The sequence below is a fragment of the Takifugu rubripes genome, chromosome 13 (assembly GCF_901000725.2).
Source record: "Takifugu rubripes chromosome 13, fTakRub1.2, whole genome shotgun sequence".
In the NCBI taxonomy this organism is placed as follows: domain Eukaryota; kingdom Metazoa; phylum Chordata; class Actinopteri; order Tetraodontiformes; family Tetraodontidae; genus Takifugu; species Takifugu rubripes.
In genome coordinates, this window is record NC_042297.1 from 11814431 (window position 1) to 11837771 (window position 23341).

Here is a 23341-nt window from a genome sequence, read left to right on the forward strand (position 1 = left end):
TTTGAGGACAGTCAAGTACGGGTACTGGCCAGAGAAGACCGATGGTTTGAGAGGGCTGTCAAGGAAGCTATCCATGTCAAACTGGGAAAACCATCCTTAAACAGAGGTGGTGGCCTGAGGCACTTCCTATCACCCATGTACAATGCAGTCCTCCACTCCTTCCACCAACAAACCAAACATTCACACCAGAAACGTCTTCAAAAGAGAAGATAAACAGTCCAGTTGACAAAGAAACCTCCATTAGATATCTAACAAAGCAATAATGGATCATGATTAACTTTTTTAAAGGACATCTAGATATGTTATTCTTTCTTACAGGTTGAAGGTTATATTTACCTAACATATTTTAATCCAATGGGAATCAGAGCTAAGAATTTACTATATTTTCAATGTAGACAATGAAAATATATAAATTCATGATTAAAACTTACATTTGCGTTATTTTTTCTAATTAAATGGTTATGAAGACTTTAATCATATCCTCGCACTAAAGCATTCGATGCGAGGGTCGAGTGAAATTTGAGTAATCTGTTGGGCCGGAGCTGATTTCCCACATCGATCCCAGTCGATCGGGGAGCGAAGCCGGACTGTTGCGTTTGTCGCCGCCCCGCGGCCACAGCTGGTATCGACGCCATATGCGGCCACTGTTTTTCTCGCCGCTTCAGTTTGAGGATCTGAGCTTCGAGCACAAGTCCAGAAAAACTCAACGGCAACAAAAACCCACCTCATTGGTCGGAATGTCTCCGAAGAACCTTGGTTTTCACGGCGGATAAAAGAGAAGCGGTGCCGTTTGTTTATCTTGTCGGGTTGGACTTTCTTTCTCTCTCTTTTTTAAATCTCTCTGCTATCTGTGGATTAACACTACTCTCGATTAAGTAGCGCCGCGATATCAGTTTATCTGCGTAATTGTGGATGAAGGCGCTCGGCTACCGACGTAGAATTTGTTTTGCGTTGTGGCATTTGGTTTATTTTTACCAAATTGGCGAATATTATTAAGTCGGATTTCAGCGTCCAGGCAGACCCAGCGGACACTTGTTGAAATGCTCCATACGGGGGAAACCTTTGCCCGAACGCTTCCGAGCTTTGCTAGCGTTGGTCGCCACATCTAACTACCGAGGCTGTCGGCGTTATTTTGCGTCGAAATCGTGCGTGTTCGTGTCGAACGAGGGCGAGCGGCGGCCGCTCGACGGCGTCGTTGGTTTTTTTGCGGGGTTAAAATCGTTGCAGTGGCATTTGACAGCAGCTTAGCTAACTCGGCTAGCTGCAGCTGTTCGCCTGCAGTGTTATGTTAGCAATGGCGGCTAACATATTCAAACAAGTGGTTCCATAAAAGTTCTGTTTTAGCTGTGAGCTCAGAGGTTCAAACGCCATTCTCTCTCAAGTTGTTGGATTTAAGGTGTAAACACGAGTCACGCGGACCAAGCAATTCCGCCCTTTGTCCTTTTTTTAAAAAAAAGAACTTTTGATAAGGGCAGATTTATCGGTAGCTTAGCTCGTTAGCTGCGCTTAAACTTTACGGGTCGGATCCTGCAGAAAGAAATAACAGAGAATCATGGACTGTGTTTTTAAATCGCTCATGGGTTCACTGCCACACGTTAAAAAGTAAACGCCGAGAACAGCCTTCTACTTTCTTCGAAGTAGCTGAAGTTTTCAAAAACCGCGGCCCGCACGATGTCCGGCTCCCCGGGCACAGGTGGCTCCAACCCCAGGAAGTTCAGCGAGAAGATCGCCCTGCACAACCAGAAGCAGGCAGAGGAGACCCGGGCCTTCGAGCAGCTGATGACGGACCTCAATGTCTCAAGGGTAAACACTCTCCGGTCCGGCGTCTCTTATTGATGGACCTTATTAATGACTTAGAATGAGGGGGGGGGGGGTTCTCTGTGACGTCACGGAGGCTTGTTTGATTTCATGGGTTTATTTGGAAGTCTGGTTGTTTTAAAATCCCCAAAGCCAAATGAAAAGTCAGAGAAAACCAACATCCCGGTAGAATTCAGGCTTGAAAACCCCATGGACCTCTTTTATCTGATCGCAGGAAATGGCAAATGTGTTTGAAGCCTTGTTGCCTGTAAATATTAAGTTTTGGATCATAAGAACTTGATTGCAGCATTTTTTTTATTTTTATTTAGGAATAAATCATCTGTGTTTGGTGAGAGCCTGAAGTCTGCTCTATGGAGGTTCAATGGAGAAATGAAGCAAATGAAATCTGAATTTGAAAAGGAAAAAAGAACTTGACTAAATAATTAATAGTGACATGAAACGATAACTAAATGATGTGATTGTGAGCACAAATCTGTCGATGGATCTTCAGTTAGGATGCAGAAAGCAAAAGGAACAAATGGGATGGCGAAAGTGCTGCATTAATGGCCGTTTATGGGGTCATTTTTCAGCTATTCTCCCAGTTGCTTGTTTTCTAGGATGCAGAAAGTGTTATTTGATCCGCTGCTGAATCACTGTGGTTTGGACAACAAATCTGAGAGTTTTCCAGCATCTGTTTTGAGAATTGAATTCATTCTAGACCCGAAATTGTTCCAACATTAGAGCTTTGCCTGCAGTTTCTCAAATGCAGCTGCAGCTCTCGCTTTCAAATAGTGTTATAAACTTAAAATAAATAAATAACTGAGCACATTAATGGCTGCAATTTGGTCTTAATTTTGGATTTGCATTGTCTAACTGCCGCTCTGGCTGGTTGGAACCGTCACACTAACCTGAGCTCTGTGTGTGTGTGTAATTAAAACACCATTTGGTGCTGGTTCCGCTCCATTATCCAAGCTTTTCTAGTGTGCAGCTACTTGGTTTATTCTTAGATCAGTTAACCACGCCCTCTTTTATTGAACTACTTTATTCAGTCTGGCCTCACACTTCCGTAACCATGTTTATCACTTTGTAGTTGATTCTGTTTATTATAGTACAGAAAGCCTATCGCTTTGTCAAGCAACTAAGGTTATTTTTGGGAAAGGTTCCTTTTAAAGGTTCCAAAGATTCATCTCTTTAATCGTCAAGTTGCAAATTTGTGTTTATGTCAAACAATTAGTGTCTCATTACGTCAGGTAATGGCACCGCCTGTCGGTTAACATCTGTCTTATATTGATGTGAATGGGCATGGCTGCTTGCTTGCATATTTGTTAGTGCATGTGCAGCCACTTTCAGTCCCATTCACACAAAACAGGGAATAACCTGGTCTTGATCAGTGTCCGTGACCACTCAGATCTCTCTTCCCCTCTGTGGATGTAAAAAAAAATAGACCACCTATTCTTCTCTGTGACCTGCACTCGAAAAAGGAAATCAAACCTAATCTAGACTCCATTGAAACATAAGGAGAGAATGAGAACCAGAAATGTGCTGCAGCTTTAAGGTGCCAAACGTGGTCGGGAATGATGCAGGATCGGACACAGAGAGCTCGGTGAGTCCAGCCCCTCCAGTCAGAGAGGATGAGGCTATGAGGCCAGTCAATCATCTGTTGTGTGCAGGCTGTCCAGGTTGGCACACCACGCGTCACACACACACCACGCGTCACACACACTTCACCCACTACCTGCAAACACATGGAAGGAGACGTATGCGATGCTCCGGAAGTCAACTCCTGCGCAAAAATCCGTGTGTGAGAGTTGGATTGATAATTTCCGAATCTGTTAACCTGTTTTCCAGTTAAATCCACAGCAGAAGTGATTCCTGGCAGGACTGTTTAACCTGAAATCTGAGCAACTCTCAGCTCTCTTCAGACCCCGATGTGTTGTGATTAGATCAGGTTGTGTTTATGTGTCAGTGATCAATGCTGTATCTTAAACCCTGACACCCCTGCTGGTTTCTCTTTTGGTGGCAGGTGCAGTTTCAGAAGATCCAGCAGCTCCGCCTGTCCCAGTCTCGGGCGCCGTACTACGGAGGCTCTCTGCCCAACGTTAACCAGATTGGCAAAACTAGCACCGATTTTCAGGTGGGACGTCGTCGCTGTCGGTCACAAACTTTCCTCCCATCACAGATCACCATTCTCGGTTAATTGGAAAACTACCAGTCTGCAGGCTCTTGGGAATTTCCCAGACGCCTCAAATCACGACAGTTTCTAAACAGTCTCTGTCTGTTGTCTCGCCATTTTTATTTGTTTTCATCCAAGGAAATCTGGATGCTTTGTTCCATTTAATAATTGCTCATTTGTACCATTTCTAAGTCTTTTTGGACCTCATATTTGTTGCATTTACTGCCAAACCTGGAATGTTTTGGAGAACAGTTCCCTTCACAGGATAGGAATGGGATTTAAATCAGAATTTGCTTCTGTGTTGGGTTCTCAGTGAGACCACGACTAAATTGCCGGCATTTGCAGTGACTCTAATGGGCTTTTTTAGGCTCATTTCTGCCTCTTCACACTCTTTCATCCTTAACAGTGGCATTGGGATTAGATTTGAAATGGTGTATTCGGGGAATTTTTGTAAAACTGTCTGGCTCGTGGTGTTTCTGCCCGCTTTAAACCAGATAAGAGCAGTAGCCCTCCGCAGGCTCTGAATGACTGCAGTGCTGGACTGGATCTTGTGTCTTCTATCCAGCCCCTGGCCTTTGCTGGGGTTTCTGCTGAAAGTGTCCTTGTTGCTGAAAATAATGGCCCTTTGACGTGGAGCAACAATCTGTGACCAGTCCAGAAATTGAGCCCCGCATGGAGGCAGAAAGGCTTTCTTATATAGAGCCCATTCGCAATTTTCTCCTGGATGTAAAGCGTTTGGTTAAGACTTCCTGTTAGAGCTTTAACCTCAGAGGTCGTCAGACCAGAAATAAAGGGCGTGTATTTACTCCCCCTCGCGGTGTCTGTGTCTGCTACCCTCATGCTGCTTCTGACACCTTTAATGTCCAATGTTTCTGTCTCAGGGTGGCTTTCCGTCAGGGCTGGACTCGGTGAGAGGAACTCGCCACCACGGGCTGGTTGAGAGGGTCCACAGGGAGCGCAACCGCATCAACTCTCCTCACCGCCGCCCTCTAGACAAGCACGGACGACAGATATCCTTTCAGAGCTGACTCAGTCAGAGTAGGAGGTCTCCACAGTGAATCACTTTCTCCTCCTGTGTTTTTATTGAGGTTTGTAATGTTGACGGCCCTTTACCAGGTTTCTGGCCCGAGGAGCAGACTTAGTCATTATGGTAATTCAAAGTGTGACGCAGAGACGGTGCGTTGGACTCAGACCTAAGGGTCATTAAGATTTGGGGGCGTCACGGTTACACATTCTGGCTGTGTACACTGAAGAGTGGGAGCAGATTAGATTATGATGAAGCTGGAAATGGTCTGTTTGTCAATCATGAGGAAAGTAGAATGGAAGTTTGGTATCTTGCATGCTCCAATTGGTTTTCTTTCCCGGAATTGGCCTGGGGGTGTTTGGTAGGGCAGCTAACTAATACTTAGAGCTCAATTATGTCAAGGAGATTTCCTGTTGATTCGTTGATAGAGGAAAACTACTAACTTGTTATTTTTTGTTAAAACGCTAAAGTAATATTGTCCATAGTAGCTTGTCCCTTGGAGCTGTAGACGGAAGGTTTTCACGTGCAAAACAGGATGAGCTGGGCGTGTTTAGGACGCTGTTTGACGAGAGCGATCTGATGCGCAGCAGTCAGTCGGGGAGCTCAACAGAATTCTCTGGAGCTTTTCACGTCGCCTCACTGGAGAAAGCAGAGTTGTCCTTTTGGGTTCTCCGGGTGTGATGGATGCTCAATGAATTAGTCCCCGAGTTTGTTTATGTAGTTAATGTTTTCTTTGAGGATAAAGGAAAGTCGACAGGTGTGTACATACCTGTCAATCTTAATTCTATACGCTTGCTGAAACATTCTATGGCTGACTCTGGAGAAAATGTATTTCAGGGTTTGGTTCTAGTCTTTCCAAAGTGAGACTCCAGACCTTCTCTTTGAAAGCAGCTCAGTTCTAATGGTGTGATCGCGCCCCGATGCCCTGAGCACGCCGCGTCTGGAACAGCCAACGCGATCATAGACGTGCACGGCGATAAATACAACAAATCCTGTCACTACAAACGATGCCAAAAAAAAAATTTCTACATATTTTCCAGTCTGACAGGGCATGTTTCTATTTTTTTTTACTTTGCTTTGTGGTTATTTTGATATCCTTTTTCCTTTTCAAGGCAGTAGATGGATCTAAATAATTGTTTTGTTTAAATTAATACATTAGTTTGCTTAGAGCCTAAAGGAACGCTGCACAATAGTTCATTAAGCAGCATTTTGGTCATCCCTCACTAAGAACTTGCAAATCTGAGGTGAATAAAACACCGCCCTTCTGCTGTCCTGCCCCTTCAGACAATGTCAGGAACTCCACAGTCAGCAGAAGTAAATCAAATCATTGTGCAATTCTCCCATTACGTATTCAAAGAGATGGCGCCATCATTTCCACTTGCCTTGCATCACCGTCAGACACCAGCAACATCGTGCGGTTGTTGTTCTGGCAGTTGACAAAGCCTCATGCTTCCTTGGGTCTCTACTGTTAATCAAGTCAATACTTGTTTTATTTTCTGTTGTGAGGGAAAAATACCTTCTGTAGCAACTGACATGATTCAAATTCAATAGCTGTCCATGTAAAAGCCAAAAAGAGCTCAAAGAGGAAATGTGACCTCTGGCCTGGGAACTAGCTCGGTTATGATTGTGGAGCTTTACAACATAAGAAAAGTGTTTTTCTTGTTACATTTATTTTTGCATCGTTTCTGTCACCGTCGGTGCTTTCTTTAACTGTAGAGCACATCGACAGTTCACCGTATGGAGGTGTGTACCTGTCCCCCCCGCTCGACAACAACTGGAGAAGGTGAGTAAGGCGTCTCTGCTACATGTCGTGGGTTTTTTTTGCCTTATTTTCTATCATCTTGAGAACTGTTTCCTCTTGGTGTGGTTGTCAGTATGGTTGTTTGTTTGTTTGTTTTTTTAAAATCAAACTTCTATAGTACAGTCGCACACGGTGACGAGAAGGGTGACGAGTTGTGGCCCTCATATCATTTTACTCTGGGGAAGCCGTGTTTTCTTTCCAGGCGTTCCGTTTTAAAAGTCTGGGTGAGCAGCAGTTGTCGGCCTCTTACTATGAGCTGGAACATCCTCTTTTTCTCCTGCTTTTCTTTCTCTGGACGTTTCCTCTGTGTTTACAGGGAGAGAATTATGGCCCTGCGATAAAAGGCGAGCTCCTCCCTACTCACTCTTTCTCATTAGGTTTGTGGCTCCGCTGGCCCTCGGCGTCATCAGCAAAATGCCGGGATCGGTGGATAACGCAGTATCACACTGATGGATTGTACTGAACAGGGCCCACACCCTGTCGTCAACGCTGACGACACACAGATGAACAAGTCGGCTTATGAACGTCACGCGTTTTTCTGGGAGAGTCGCGAAGCACCGAGAGCATGAATTTTGTACATGATCCTCTCGCATTACTGCAACAGCCCCTTTTATCATTTTATAGATGAAAAAATCCCCTTGAAAATGTCCATGTTGTTGTATGTCTTGGCTTAGTGAGATGTTATAGGAGCATAGACAGTGTAATAAATGAGCCCCAGTGGTCCTGTCTAGTTCACATTGGTGTGATTTACATAACCGCCACGCTGATTCCCAAAAAATTGTTGAGAAAGAAACTCTGGAGAGAAAGCAAACTGGAAAGGCTTGAACTTGACAGAGATGGAAAAGCATTTGGAGACACAGCCCTTCATGAGTAGAAGAACCCAACACTTTCTGGAGGGAGAGCAGATTTATGGGAGCATTATTCCTGGAGTATTTTGTGCCGCTCCACTTTTACTTTGTGCACTTCAGGATGTTCAGATTGTGGAAGTTTCTTTGCTGTCAACGTTTCCAAACCCTTTCACTTTCCTCAAATACACATTTTTTTGATTTTGTTTTTGTAAATTTGTCAACAAAGAAATTCTGCATTGACACCAGTCTTCAGAATCAGTACTTAAGCAGAGCTGCGTTTTATTTTAGCACACAGCTGCATCGGTCAAAGAGAGTCTGAATACAGCGTGGTTTATATGGTAAAACAGCACATTAATTGCAGGTAAATATGTCGTTATTAGTCCTAGATATGTGGCAAAAAATGAATGATGCCTTTGCGTCAGTGGTTGGTTTAATAAAAACCAACCAGGAGTCTGGCCACACTGGATTCCAGTAAGTTGCTGGGAAATCCCTTAAAATTAAATCCGGTGTGGTGACACTGTCTTACTAAATTCTTTAGGTGATGTATTCACATTATTCTAAACTCTCCTGAGAGAAGAATGTCTCCAGGGTCTCGGGCTTGTTTTCACGGTTGTGTTGTACTTGGAGTGTTTGAGTGGGCGGGCCAGTGGGCGCGTTCAACACTGAGCACATGTGTGCTGCTCTTTAACTGTTTAGGTGCTGCAGCACCAGCAGGAGAAGCTGTGGTTCTGAGAAGCCATGTAAAGCATTCACGTGTGTGGGTTAAGATAAGTCACGCAAAGCTTCCCGCAATGTTTTTAGAACAGAACTTGAGGGCAGTGGGCCAATTCTGAGGGACTGTGCAGTCCAGCAGAAATGAAGGGGAGCAGAGCTGTTCACACAGCCTTTAACCGCTCTGTGACCAGCGGGCTGACCAGCAGGCTTTATCGTCTCCCTGCATCTGATGATTATCTAGACTCTAGCAGGGAACATTTGTTCACTCACATCTGAATGTGAATATGTCAATGAACTGTTTACTGGTGTCTGGGAAGAGGACTCCTCCTCAGGGATTGCTTCCTGGAGTCCTCTAACAGAACCGAGTGCAGCTCTGGATGCGTCTCTTCAGAGACTGTTTTCCAGTCTGGGTCCACTCCCATGCCCTCTCCCTCTTTCAGTCACCCATCTTTGGCCTGCTGCTCCTCTACCAGCCTCTCTTGGGATGAAATTGCAGATGGAGCTCCCTCCAGGCTGTAAAGAACATGTGGGAGATGTGGTGTGATGACTCTCTGGGGCTTTTTCCTCCATCTTGGTGGTCTAGGTGTGCCTAAGACTGTTGGAATTCTTTTGATTTATTTTTATTTAACCATCAAAAATTGTCCACAATCATCGGTCTAGAGTTTAGACTGCTCATTGGTGCTGAGATGACCCATTTTGGCCGCGTCTCTGGGAGCTGGAATTCGTCCTCATACTCACTCCACTCTTTGGTTCTGGCAGCAGCACTTCGCCTTAAGTTGTTTACGCCGTCCATCAGAACTGAAGATCAGATCTGCTGCAGGCTCATTAGAGCCCTTGTCCTCATTGTTAATTTATTCTTTTTGCATCCAACAATACCAGCATTGTTCCACTTCTGGACAGTTCCTTGGGTCTTTCTTCCCATTTAAGAGATATGCTATCTTCTTGGTAGCCTTTAAGGCAGCAGTCTGGGATCTCTGTTTTCACCCAGTAAACATGTCTGCCATTCTTTTCCTCTGTCTCTTTGAAGGGAGCAGCAGCCATGGACTGAGGAAAAACGGCCTGGGTTTAGATTAATATCGCAGCTCAACAGGTGACCCTTGACTCTCCCGTCTCTCTGTCTCCCTTCAGCTTGTCTTCACCGCTTTATCCCTCATGCACACGGAGGCAGACAATTCTGCTCTTTGTCTCTTTGCAATCTCTCATCCTCTTTTCCATCCTTTCTAAACCTTTGCCTGATTTGAGACATGGTAATAATCCCCTTTTCTTCCTTTCAAGGCCCTGAAATAAAGGACCACAGAAGCCCCACTAAACACTGTTGTGTGTTGGTGATTTAATTCATTTTTTCCACTCATCATTCCAGTTTGAATGTCTGAAGCATTAATCAGTTGTTTTTCCTACTAACCCAGCTTTACAACTCACAGCTCCTCTGCAGTCTTCCATCAAAGACGCCCATTAACATTTTCAAAGCTTCTACATGTCACCCACTGATTTGTATTTATAATTACTTCACTGAAGCCAGTTTGAACGTTTGTGGATGTGTTTTTTTTTTACTGTTGGAAGAGAAAAAGGGGAAACTTGATCTCTGTAGCTCCTAAATAAATCCTAGCTTTGTTCAGCTCTTCAGAGAGTTTACTGGGTTTTTTCTGAGCTCCACAGCCAGATAAAGACCTTGGGTGGTTCCAGCTCTGCTTTAGAAATCAGTGTGCAGAGAATTCAGATATTAATATTGGCCTCAATTTAAGGAATGTGTATCTGATGTAAACAAATGATTCACTCCAATGTTAATGGCAATAGTGCATTAAACACTCTCCAGTCTCCATTGATGCTTTGTTTTTACAGCTTTTACTCTATTCATTAATGCTTTAAAGCATCAAGTGTGGTCAGGTCAGGGGACTCATTTATGTAGAATTGGAACAGGAAGCAGCGTCGCATCCCTGTCCTCTGCCTCTGTCCAAGGTGCTGTCCTGACACTTTGTCTCATTTGTCTCCTTCTCTCACTCCTACACAGAACTAATTCAGACTCGGCTCTTCACACGAGCGCCATGAACCCGAACCCTCAGAACCCTTTCGGTATGAACCAGCATATGGGCCGTGGACCCCCCCAGCGTAATGGTAAGAGTAAAATGCAGGTACGGGATGACAGTGTCACCTGCCCTTAATCCCACATTTGTATTAGAGGTATAGCAGAGTGGCTAAACTCACTGCAAATACTATGTAGGTGTGGACAGAAATGAATGTAAACCAAACTTCATTTGTACACACAGACATTCGTCTATATGCTGTAATTTAACTCAAGCCCCTCGCCGTCATCCTTTGCTGGCTGTTAATGGACAAGATCTATGTTGTAGCTTACTTTATGGTGTTTGTAGTTCCATTCCTCTGGTCATTGATTAACAGAGAACACAGTCCATCCAACAGCGTCCTTTCATCCCTGTCTGTCGGCTCAGCTGAGCCACTCGCCATCAGGCCGATCTGGTGTTTATGGTTCAAGCGGGCTGATCACGTCGGCCCAGAGACAAATTTATCACTCCTAATTCAGTTCCTCCCTCTTTATGCACACATGCACCCTGTCAGCTGCTTTTCCTGGCTAGGTTCTGGCATGTTTTTGGCAGCGTTTACAGTGTTTGTCTGATCTCAGCACTGATGAAGTGCGTGGTGGATGAGAGGAGCACTCCTGCAGTGCATTACTACCTACTGTGTTTAGCCAACAGGGTTAAACAGGATATTACTTAAGATCCTGGCCAAGTTGGACTTTCACAGACAAACACGAACTTGTGCAGATGCATAGATTACAGTCGGCTGTGATTTAAAATGTGTCACCTTAACCCCAGCTGGAAACCTGTCACCATAGATTTACTGATTTTATGCATGATTGCTTATCCTCTTTGGCTGAAAAGAAAATGGTAAATCAGCTTAGATATTTAATGTTTTCCTGCTACCCTGCAGGCCTTATTCTGGTTTATCATTCTCCTGAAGAAGCTGCTGCTGAACCTGAGATTAAGCCTCACAGCCTGTTTACCGATTCCGTTGTTAGTTTGTTGATACCACAGAACATTTCTATTGTTTTGTTGAGCACTGACTGATTAACAAAGCGTCTAAATATGAATTACAGCTATGAGTCACAGCGCCAAGGTCGAGATGAGTTCAGTGTTTCTCTTAATTTCTTTTCTGCGGTTGTAATGTTACAACAGTCTAAACGACCCTGATTATTGCCTTGCCTGAAAGAATATACCATTTTTTCCAATACCCATATTACTACATTGCACGGCATAAACGGGGCTGGGATGCAAGCCAGCCATTTTCCATCCCATTTGTCCCATTTCCGTCCCAGTTGCGCCTCCGCGAGCTTCAGCGATTAGACACCTCTCAAAGGGGGAATGTAATAGTGCCAGAACGTGTTCTATCACCTCTTTGTCCCATCTGTTCAAAAGCTGCTGATCAAAATGGAGTGAGCCTCAGAGAGATAAAAGGAGAAGCAATGAAGACCCGGTTTTATACTGCGAGTGATGAAATAAAGAGTAACGTATTTGTTGTTAAACGGAGCAAAGCCCAAAGGAGAAAACACATGGCGGGTTTGGATCCTGACAGTGGAGCCGAAGGGAGCTCTTTGTTTCAAGTGGGGGGGAAAAATGGCTCTCCTTATCATATCTTCGCCTATTTTCCTTCTTCCTCATCGGTCTAATAAATGATGCCAGATGTCCAACATTTATGAATTTAGGCAATAATTGCAGGATGTATCCCAGAGGCCTTGTGCTTCTCAGTAGGACTGATGATTGTGCCACATATGTCGAGATAGTTAATGGTTCTTGTCTGTGAACCGCTTTATCTACCGGTATCTTCCCTCCCCCTTTCTCTCACTCCTCTTCCTATCCTGTCTTTCTTGTGAATGCAGTGAGTTTAAACGAGGCAGAGGTGGACAGCTCTGGCAACGGTGAGTCGAACGTTTGACTTCTAATGAGCTCTCATTTTAAGACGTTTCATTAAAATGCATCTTTTTGCCAGCAGTCTTCAGTTTCCCCTCCCTGGTTAACGAGGAGAGCCTGATAGGTGTTAGTAAGCCACTTCCCAAACAACTATGGGAAGCCAAAAAGGTGAGAGGTTACATGTTTGTTAGGTCTTGTTTGTTCTGCGTGTTCGTGGCGCGGTCACTACACATACACGCAACAATAACTTCTCTTAAAAACATGATGGGATCTCTTGTGCATCAGGTATTTTAGTTAGCTCAAACAATCAAACGCACTATTCAACATGATTAAAGTGAACAAATCCTCCATCGTCCAGCTTGTGTCTCTGTTTCAGGTTCAGTCTCTGGCATCAAGGCCTAAATCCTGCGAGGTGCCTGGAATCAAGTAAGTCACCAGCCTGTTGAACACGTTAAAATGCATTTCCCTCTAATTTCTCTGTGTTCTGCTCATCAATAATGTTGTAATTGTGGAAGCATGAAAATCCCTCACACTTCCAGCTGGTTAGACAGGATACCCCTGTTCCTCTTCATACGTCAGGCGCTTGCTGAAGCAAGAGGAGTGGAGTTTTTACTATCACATTCCACAGCCGTTGTGTAACAGCAGGTTCACTGAGACCATTGTCTTCCCTGCACAAACCACCTTTATCCTGTTGTAGTTCGGCAGCAAACGGATGCGCTTATTTTTGCACGCAATGATTTCAATTTACAGGTTATTTTTGGCAGCAGGTAACAAAGCCGACCACTGATGATGGTTCTTGAAGAACTTGTAGGCTTTGAGTGGAAGAGGCGTTCCCCCTAAACACCCATTCACGAGTGGCCTGCCAAATTTTGGACAAACTAAACTTGAAATGAAATGACCTCACAGATGATGCGTTTGTTTTCCAGGTTTTGAAGGGTTAATTCTGAATATTTCTCTTTAATTCTGACTCTAAACAACGTCCGTAACTCGGCAGCCGACGGTCTCTTTGAAACAGGAACTGAAAAAGGAACCAGATTTTCCCCAGTCGTCAATTCAATGAATATTTGGGTTTTTAGAGTTTTGTTTTGTTCGTTTTAGTCTCAAAAAGGAAGCTCCTGATCTTCTCTTGTGTTCCTGTAGAATCAAAATTCTCTGGGCAAGGTGCTCGGCAATAAAATAGCTTTCAAGGCTGCAGCTCCTACCAATAAAAGTGGATTTTCTTTTTTCAGTCCACTGTTTTAGTTGTACAAGACGGCTCAGTCGGCATCGAGGGAGAGGCTTCGGTTGTGATGAAGCGTTTCTTCATTGTGTCATCTCAGTTTGAGTTCATGTGGGTGTATCATTGAGTCACAGTTGTTACGCACTCGCTGTTTGAGCACAAATGCAGATGAGATTTCAAAAAAAATAAATAATAGAAAAAGAGTAAAGATGCAAAAACCCAGAGATTGGACATAAGTGGGTGTGTGAAACGGTAGTGACACTCACGGTGACCCGGGCATTAGCGGCGTCACTGTTACTCATGTGGATTGTGATCATCGGTGTTGTTCCTGAAAACGCTTCTCTCTCCTTCTCTCCCTCCCCCGCAGCATATTCCCGTCTCCGGAGCAGAATCCAGGGCTGTGCCACTACCAGGGCTTGTTAAACACAGGAGGATCCCTACCTGATCTTAGCAACTTGCATTTCCCCTCGCCTCTCTCCACACCGCTGGACCCCGAGGACAATGGCGCGTACCCCAACCTGAGTGGCGGCAGCAGCACCGGAAACCTGCCGGCTGCCATGATGCACCTCGGCATTGGGAACTCGCAAGGTGGCCACGGTACAGCTTTGTGTTTAGTGTTTCACATCCATATTTGAGTCTTGTACAGTATCTTTTGATGCTTTTGGCATTGAAATGACCAAAAGATCTTTGCCAGAACTCAAGAGACTTGTTTATTGGCTCCACAACACAGAAGATGAGCAGCATTAGACAGGAAAACCCAAACAACACGACTGCTCTAACACAACTCTTGCACTCTGTAATAATGGTCTCCTGGCAACCGTGTGGCTTACCAGTGATTTCACTTCTCGTTGGAACATGTCTGGTCGAGTCACATCAGCATTAGAACCTGGACACTGTGCGTTGTGGTCGGTTGGGTCACGACTGAAGTCGGAGTGCGACAGAGGAGGCAAAGCTCTCCCTGGCTGACCTCAGGCAGGAGTGTGCAATTACACCCAGACTGTTTTCAGCATAGATTTTCCTGAACAGATAAGTGTGGGGAAAATAATTTAATGGCTTCTGGTTTTATATTTAAAATTGTAAATTGCTTCTGCCGGGTGTAGAGCGGGTTCCATCTTCTTGTTGCCAGCGAGACTTGTTCATAAACGCCCTCCATTAACTCCTCGGCCGCTGCCTGGTTTGAGGGACTGTGCAGTCGGTTGTGCTCTCGTGTCAGATGCAGTTCAGCTTGGCCAAGCACCAAAGTCACACAGGAACCCCGACCCTGTTTTTTAGGCTCATAACAATTGGTTCTTTTCTTCTCCCTCTCTTTCTGCCCCCCCCATCCTCCCATCTTTGCTGCACAATAAGGTCCAGTGTTCTGGTAAACCGAACACTTGCTACATCATAACTTCTGCATGTTCCTGAGTTGTAGTCGGCTTCAGATACACTTGATTGATTCTCATTGCTCATTCATTGCTCCCTTTACACCTGCTTGATGTCTCGTCTCCACCTTTTGACAGGCCTGTCCTCCTCTCTGAGCAACCCGTCCATTCAGGCGTCCCTCAACAACTGCCAGCTACAGTCGTCACTCAGTAACCCTTCCATCAACTCCTCCCTTCGCCTGTCCAACAGCTCCCCGCGGCGACGGCCTGCTCCCATCAGCCCTCTCACGCTGTCTCCTGGTAGTGATCAGCGCAGGGGTCTGGCCAAGCAGCTTTCTCCCACGATGTCGCCTTTGCTGTCCCCCATCACGCAGGTATACACACGTCGGACATGATTGAGTGAAGTAGTGAAATCGGTATAGCTGGTCTTTTGCAAGTCCTCTTTTGTTCTTTCATTCTGTCTAGGGAGTTGCGTTGGACACGAGCAACATGCCAAGAGAGCCACCCCCGCCCTATCCCCTCTACCAGCAGTCCCAGCATGGAGTGGACAAGAGCCGACAGTGCCAGCAGCAACAGCAGCCAGTCTCTCCCCTTCAGAACATCTCGCTGGACTTCACCAACATTCAGGTGAGTGTCATTTCTCATGTGTTGAGTGCTTGGATTTAAAAAAATTAAAAAAATCTTTTCCCTGACAGCAAAACAACATGGCGATGATCTTCGCTGACTCTTTCATGGAGCAGCAGTTCTCAAACCTCCAGAGCAAAGCCCTCCCGTATCAGGTAGACGCGCAACCTGCTGCATTCACGGTGGTTTGAAATTCACTTCCTGACCTTTAGGTCTCATGTTTATTGCTCCCTGATTCTGAATCGTCTTTCTTTTCCCTGCCATTTCCATCTGTCACCCAGTTGGACCAGTTTGCTCTTTTGGAAAATGCGATGAATACCACAGCAGGGGGTTCCTGCTTCGACCCCTCTGCCTCATCGTCGCTCTACTACTCCCAGGCTGCTCTCTCGGGTCTGGGCGGCAGCCATGGCAGCCTGCAGGATCCGGTGCACATGAGGTCCAATATGTTATACTCCAACTGCAGCGGAGGTCTGCCCAACATCATACTCACAGGTAAATCTGGCTTCAGCTTCTTTTGGTCTCTTAGAAAGATTTTGACTGGCCATAAGTGGAGGGATGTTTTCACATGTCTTTCTACTAGAGGGGACTGAGCTGGTGTTGATCAGAGTATGCTTGACTTGCTGTTAGGTTCTAAAAATCTTTATTTAATCAGCAAGTTATTGGATTTGAAAAACTATTTGCCCTCTGGGTTTCTGGTTTAAATCAGTAGTCATGGTGCAATCGTGACCAAAGATATGAAAGAATTATTTGAGCTCCCTCAGGAAATCATCTGTTGACTACTATCTGTTAATATTGATTAATGGTTCATGAAGATTCAGCAAGGGCGGGAAAAAAAGAAGTGCAGCAAGCAGCCCGAGGCTCCAGAGCTTTTCCTGGAAGTGTCAACTTTCTTTAAAAAGCAACACTATGAGGTCGCAGCGAGAAGAAACACTCACCCACTGTCATCTGTTCCCTCTCAGATGACTCCAACCCCAGCCTGTCCAAAGACATCAGCAGCGCTCTCTCCACCGTGCCCGAGTGTTTCGACTCGGAGGGGGTCTTTCCCTTAGAGGACGAGTTGCGCATCGAGCCCCTCAGCCTGGATGGTCTGAGCATGCTCAGTGACCCCGACATGGTGCTGCCAGACCCCTCCGTGGAAGACACCTTCCGCAGTGACAGACTCTGAGCACAGAGGGGTGCAGGTGTCCAGAAACACACACACACACACACACACACACGCGCACCTACGTCTCTGAGGCCTCTGTGCATGCAGCCACTAAGACTTTTTCAATGTGAAGCTTTCGAAGGAGGAGACTTGTGAACAAACACTTTCTACCTGCATCCTTGACTCGTGCTCGGCCTGGAGTCGCTCAGACTTCACCCATCGTCGGGTTTTTAAGAGGCTGCAACATCAAAGAACGCCGGGATGAACATTCCGCATCGCAATCCTCAGCCTCCGTCCCTCATCATCAGCATCACCAGCTCTCCCGAAGCCATGGCAACCTGGTTGCCGCGGTTACACCGCCATAGCAACGTGAGCACTGAGCTGAGGAGCATGCAAAATGCCAACACAGCTTCACTTCCTGCTCTGCAAGAGAGCAGGGTTGCTGTTGCCGCTCACATCTGGAGAAAAACGAGACCCAAGAGATTCAAGCTTTGGGTTCAGTTTCTTTCTACACATCAGAATAGTTTTGAGACGCGCACCATAGATATGGACACGTCTATACAATATGGAAGTCTGATTAGAATGTATTTCAGAGTAGAAACAAAAAGGGCAAGCTGTTTACAAAGACTTAAGTAACAATTACTTAAAAAGATAGATATTTTAAATGAAGAAATGAATTTCTAAGACTGCTATATTTTTCCATCTGTTCGGAACGATGTCCCAGCTCTGCCCAGTCAGGTTGGCAAAACTCTGACGGCACTGGAGCAGCAGCATCCAATTTCTTTTTTTTTCTTTTTTTTCAAGAACTTTTTTTTTTTAAGTTAAATAGTCTGTGTACAATCATTGAAAAATGTTTTATTTTCCTTTTTTTTTACTGACATCTAACAGCACTTGTACTGTAAATGTTGTGAATAAGGGCATGCGCTGTGCTACTGTGGATCAATCTGTCCCAAATATTGTTTATGCATTTATTTTTCTGTCATTGACCCCCCCCCCACCCCCGTGTGAGTGCAGTTGGACATTATGTGGACGGCGGATATCATGTAATGATGCACTTACTCACATTTGCACTAATTTGTCTATTTTTTTTTCTTTGTTTGGTTGTTTTTTGTACTTCATGCGGGGTTTTTGTACCTGATAACCAAAGAATTTGAAAGAAGCCATTCAAACAAAGTTTAGAATTACTAACAGAACACACATGCAAACATTTTTAAATCTTAAGCAAGTTTTTAACATTTTTCTGGCTTTTGTCCTTGTTGTTCCACGTTGTGCAAGGAGTTCATATTTACACTAGATTATGTAATAACGCAGCGTTCTTGGGCATAGAGTGCCCCCTGGTGTTTTTTTTTTTACAAATCAAATATTTTTCCCTAAGAATGCTTCTGTAAACGTAACTACAAATGGATTTGGAGTCGTTTTTTTCCCTCTTCATCTATGCAACTTATTTCTCACCTGTTGAGCAGGTGTGCTTTGGACTTGCTGCTCGCAGATACATTTTTTAAAAAAAAATTATTCAGATCTGTGTAAAATCATTAGGTTACGTGTGTCCAGTGTCCACAGTGTCTGTTATCCAGTTAATCAAAGGTCAGGGAATATTGAATAATTTGCCGGTGGATTGTGTATATTTGTGTATGTAAGGGGGGTTATGGCTGTTTTGATGAGGTTATTTTTATATTCAGTTGCAGCTCTGATGCATTTCTATCCTTGTCGATTTTTCTTGCTGCTGTCTGAATGCTGCCTTCTGCTGCCTTACTCTCCTGTTTTGTCATAATCCAACAAGAACTCGTCTCATCTAGTCCTGTAGCTTTTGCTCTGTTTATTACTAACTGTCTCTTCTGTCCAGTTTTGGTGTCTTACAGTACTTTTTAGTTACATATGAAAGTGTACAGTTCTGTTATTTAAATAATGTTTTTGTCTACTAGTGTTACTACTTTTTGTAACGTAATTTGAGTTTGTTTTCCTGAATATATCAAAGTTTGTATATGTTATAGTGCTTATCTATCTGATTTAATATAAACACAACTCTATAGGTTCTGTCTCCTGATGCTTTTTTCCCCCTCCTCAAGCGTTCACTGCAGTTGCTTTTGCAGCCACTAGGTGGCGTCCGAGCAGCGTTGGTCTGAAACCTGACCGTTTTGGGTTCTTAAGTTCGGTTAACGTATCATATATCTAAATATATATATATATATATAAATTAAATTGTATTTATAAATACAGACCATTTCTATATCGGTATTGCATTATTGATCCTACCTATCACCGCAGAATTGAAGCATAAATTTATTTCTAAAATAAATGCCCGATGAGGGGTAAACAGCTTTGTGACAAAAACATGCATGTTTTTTCTGCCCTCCGAAGTGATTTATGACTGTTTAGGTGCACATTAGGGCTTGGCTGCCACAAATCTGTTGAGCTCTGCAGGCTCCCGAGGGCAGCATCTTCATGTCAAGTTTTCATATTCCACCTCCTTCCTCTTCACCACCCTAGTTGGCCTCTAAAATTCATTGTGGCCATTGAAAGAACATGGAGGTTAAGTGTCATTTTCAAAATGACGATCTTTTCTATTTTTTTTACCTCTCTTGAATGTTCCACTAAACATCTGCTTCCCATTAGTTGCCATAAGTGGCATGTGAGATTAAAACAGGATTTTTTTTTAACATTAAAGGGGCTTTTTTTCTCCACCCACTGGCTTGTTGTTAAGGGTTTCATGACTTCCTTTAACTGGTTGCAGTGGGGAGGAACTCCCATCACTGTTGTTTATGTTGCTGACAGTCCAGCTTGCTTTTTTCCGTTTGTTTCCAACATTTTCGTCTGACTCAACTCTAAAGATTTCAAAAGGAAGCGGGTTCCTTTAAAACATGTTGAGTTCCTTGTTTTTAACACTGGCACAGTCACAGTGTGAACGGAGGCATTGGTGACCAAAAACTTACATGACCCTTCAGAAAATAAACACTACAGGAGTATGTCCTTGTCAGGTAAGGTCGCCAAAAATCAAGTCTGCAATGAATCAGAAGCGGCTTCATTTCAGGAGTGGTGGCATCTTTAAACGGCTGCTTTTAAACTGGAACTTCAAAGACAATTGAAGAGAAAATGAAGGAGGGTCCTCGGGGAAATCTAAGAACATGTGTCTCTTTGGTCCCTGTACACGATTGTTGCAGATGTTCAGCCAGTTTTACAGTACTTGAACTGTCCAGTAAAGTCGGCGGATGGTATTTACGGCAGCTTTAACCGTTTTTGTATGTTCTTTTCCCTCTCGGGAAGGTTGCTGTTAAAGTTCTAATGGCAGTGGCGTGTAATGAGCTGCTCTTATGCTGAGCGTTAATGACGCAAGTGACGACTGGAATCCCGATAATCAGGCACGGGTGAGTGCTCCCAGGACGACATCTAAGGATCTTTGAAGTAATGAGTGTGAAACCTTTTGGATCAAGACAGAAAAGAGTGAAGGCAACATGCAACAAAGTGAGCCCTCAAACTCAACCGAGAACTACTGCAAAATTTTCAGCCAGTTTGCGATGTGAGGCGTTCACTGACATCCTGATCTGTTCCTGAAGCTAATCATGGGAAAACTTTGTGACCGGGAGAAATAAGCTCATCAAGCCTGAGTATTTAGTGTGTTTTGTCCTGATTTGACAACCAGGTGACAGTCGCACCAGGAAGCATCTAGTCGTGTGATGGTTTGTGTTAGAAATCCTTCGGTAGGTGAATTATGAATATAAAACACTGACAGCTCTGCTCTGATCTTCCTGGATATGCATCATTTCAACCGTCTAAGTGAAAGGTCAAAGCTTAAATGTAACCTGACAGCGGTGGGACACGTCCATGTCAAAGCCCTCTTCCCTTCCTGCTGCAGATGGGAGGTATCAGCCTCCTGATACCCATAGAGGTGGCCTCTTATCAGCGCTGGTGTTAAAAACACCGACCCCCCTAATGTTTTTGAGGAGGGGTGAAGAGCCTCTCCAGCCTCTTATTACATAAAGAGAGAGCGGAGCTGCATGGATGTGATGATTACTGCCAACACTCGGCGGCTGCTTCTGTCATCTCTGAGCTGTCGGGGGGGGGGGAAATGTCGCCGCAGGCCTCGACAAGTACGGAGAGCTCAGAGTGTGTGTAATTGTTCTACACACAAACAGAAAGCTCACAATAATAGAAACATGTCCATGAGCTTTTATTCCCGTTGATCTTCTGAATCTTAGATCACTGGAAATCATGTTCATCACTGAATACACCCGCAAATGACCCAGACCGACGGAAACTAAATGGACTTGACTGGGCTGGAATTAGGGACATAATACTTTAATGTCAACTGCCTTTAAAGACAAAATGATCCCGGATGGAAGACGGGGACTCAACGGGCCGTGATCAAGCCCCCGGAGCTTGTTTAGAGTCGGCCTCACAATGAATTAAAGCCACGTGTGTTCTGTTACGGCGACAGACGTGGACGTAACTCAGAGGTCACGTGGAAGTCAACGAGGTCCTCACGTCTGTTCTTTTATATGGACTGAGCTGCGTTCAACAAATGAGCTCAAAATGATTGAATCCCCATCTATTGTTGCCATTGTTACCTCTGCCAAAGAGGTTCGGTGACAGCTGGAACAGCTGGAATAACCCCATGCTGTTGCTTATCCAAGAAGCAGGAGATTCTAGAAAACATTAAAGAGACTTGGTTTAATGATGTGAAACATTCTCAGAGGCTTTCAGTGTGTGAACTGAATCAATATTTTTGTGTAAATGCACAGAAAAATGGCAGCCGGACCGGTGGATTCTGGCCTCTGAACAACCAAAACACGGTGCCCCGTGTAGCGCTGAGGGTCTGATTCACACTAATATTTACACCAGCTCTAAAACACGAGTTTCCATTAATAACAGTGAGCGACAGCTGACGGCTGCCAGAACGGCCTTGCAGCTCTGCCGTTTGTCCTGTTGCGAAGCACAGCTTCGGTTCCGTGGTGCCGCCATGGACACGGCGAGCTGGGGACGGTCCACGTGCACGTGCGGTTGCTAAGTCACCGAATCAATCCTCTTGTGCGCAGGACGAGCATTGAAAGGGGACCTGTGACCCGAGGATTACAGCCTCATGTGGCCCATAATGTGCTCTAACTGTAAAACCAAGGCTTCTAAAAGGAAATCTCACCTGATTAAAGAAGAGGAGGATAGAGTTACAAAAAAGTGGGATTTTGAGTTGTCCCCGGGGATTAATGAAGGCTTATCTAAAAGTGTATCCTGAAACACTGACGTCTCAGTGCATGATGAAGGCTAGCAGGGCTGATAGGACCAAAGGAATCCTGTTTGGGGAATATTCTAATATGAACACAAACACTGTGAAATTGCCCCTGTTACCGTATGTATCACTAACGTTCTAAATGTTTCTCTGGTGAAAACAATCCCCAAAACAATACACAAGAACATTCACCTGTGCACCAACAGTATCTATCTTACCTTCTCTAAGTCCTATCAATACTAGTGTAAGAAAGCCCTACAGGTTGAGATCCAACAGCACCACCTAGTTGTGCAAAGATAAACCCATATAAAAACGCCATCTGAACAAATCGGGACCGCCCATCGCCCTCCCTCGTGAAACAACAAAATCAAAGGAACTGGGAGACTTAGCTCTTGATCTTCAGGGGACCATGGGGCCTATATCATAAAGCCACCTACTATACTACTTCAGTATACTCGATATGTGTTATACTCCAGCTTTTGTCTATCCTCAACCTTAACAATAAAGCCATTGCCCGACCTCAGCGTTGTGAATAAACGCTCAACCAGCAATGCCCCCACTGAGGCTGACCCTCCAACATTGGTCGGAGCTGGATTGAGCACAACCTGAGATGATGGACAACCGCTTACCTGCTTACCTGGAGCGCTATTTACTTTCTCTTGCAAGTCTAGGCCTCTGGACAAGTTGCAATCTTGGAGGACAAAATAAGTCGGATGAAGGTGGTAGATATCCGCCACCTGATTAACCATGGCACTCAAGCTGACATGGAGTACAAACTGTAGGAGGACCGAGCCAAGGAAGGACAGAGGCTCTATGAGGAGGCACTTAGGGCCAGAGAGGCACTCATTAGAGGCTAGAAAGGCAGCAGCGCTTGGCGAGAGCCGTACACAACCTTGAGGTTGCCAAGCTTCGTTCTTCAGATGGCATTCACTGGCTGGGTGCCTCCATCTTTCTCCCACACCAAGTCAAACCTTTCTTTGGACTTATCACTGCAGGTGCAGGCAAGAAAGGCTCACTTGTTTTCATCCACCACTTTGCTATCACACTCACCCCAGTTACTTCTACGATCCACCCCTGCAGCGTGCCCGCGTAATCCTCCCCCTCAACTGGCTCTACGAGTCATTCCAGGCTCTGCGGCGCCCCCTAGTGGACATACGCTGATACTGCGACCTACTGCCTCACCAGCCATATCCTCCGTCGAACCCAGCAGCACCACTCCAGCCTCAGCACCTCTGGTCCATGCATCATCTATTGGGTCACAACTTGTCTAGCGGGAGTTGTCTTGTCGGTCCAGTAGATACTTCAGCTGTGGACCAACACAGAACCACTCAACACTGCTCCGGATGCGAGACGGTCGCGGGACATGCTTTTTATTATTATTATTATTATTTTTAAATAATTCTTTGTTTAATATGTTAGGTCATTTCTCCCCCTGAGATACTCAGTCAGTAAGTTTTCTCCTGTGAGGGGTCCACCAGCAGCAGCACAGTTCACT

General features: G+C 44.9%; 1 protein-coding gene across 6 annotated transcripts; it reads left to right on the top strand.

The window, feature by feature from the left end:
* The first annotated feature begins 622 nt into the window (after nucleotides 1–622).
* Nucleotides 623–18126, top strand: crtc3 (CREB regulated transcription coactivator 3). Of its 6 annotated transcripts, none has more exons than XM_029845902.1 (15): nucleotides 623–1803; nucleotides 3821–3931; nucleotides 4852–4980; nucleotides 6716–6777; nucleotides 9385–9447; nucleotides 10366–10469; nucleotides 12250–12288; nucleotides 12360–12448; nucleotides 12657–12706; nucleotides 13867–14087; nucleotides 14999–15234; nucleotides 15326–15487; nucleotides 15556–15666; nucleotides 15766–15976; nucleotides 16444–18126. In XM_029845902.1, exons 1-15 carry the CDS (start codon nucleotides 1672–1674, stop codon nucleotides 16647–16649), a joined length of 1926 nt encoding a protein of 641 aa, XP_029701762.1. In that variant the 5' UTR covers nucleotides 623–1671; the 3' UTR covers nucleotides 16650–18126. The 6 variants fall into 6 exon arrangements, with proteins under 6 accessions (XP_029701762.1, XP_011608133.1, XP_011608132.1 ...); XM_029845901.1 differs by having other exon boundaries at nucleotides 630–1803; nucleotides 13867–14096; XM_011609827.2 differs by having other exon boundaries at nucleotides 631–1803; nucleotides 12363–12448; nucleotides 13867–14096.
* Nucleotides 18127–23341: the final 5215 nt, after the last annotated feature.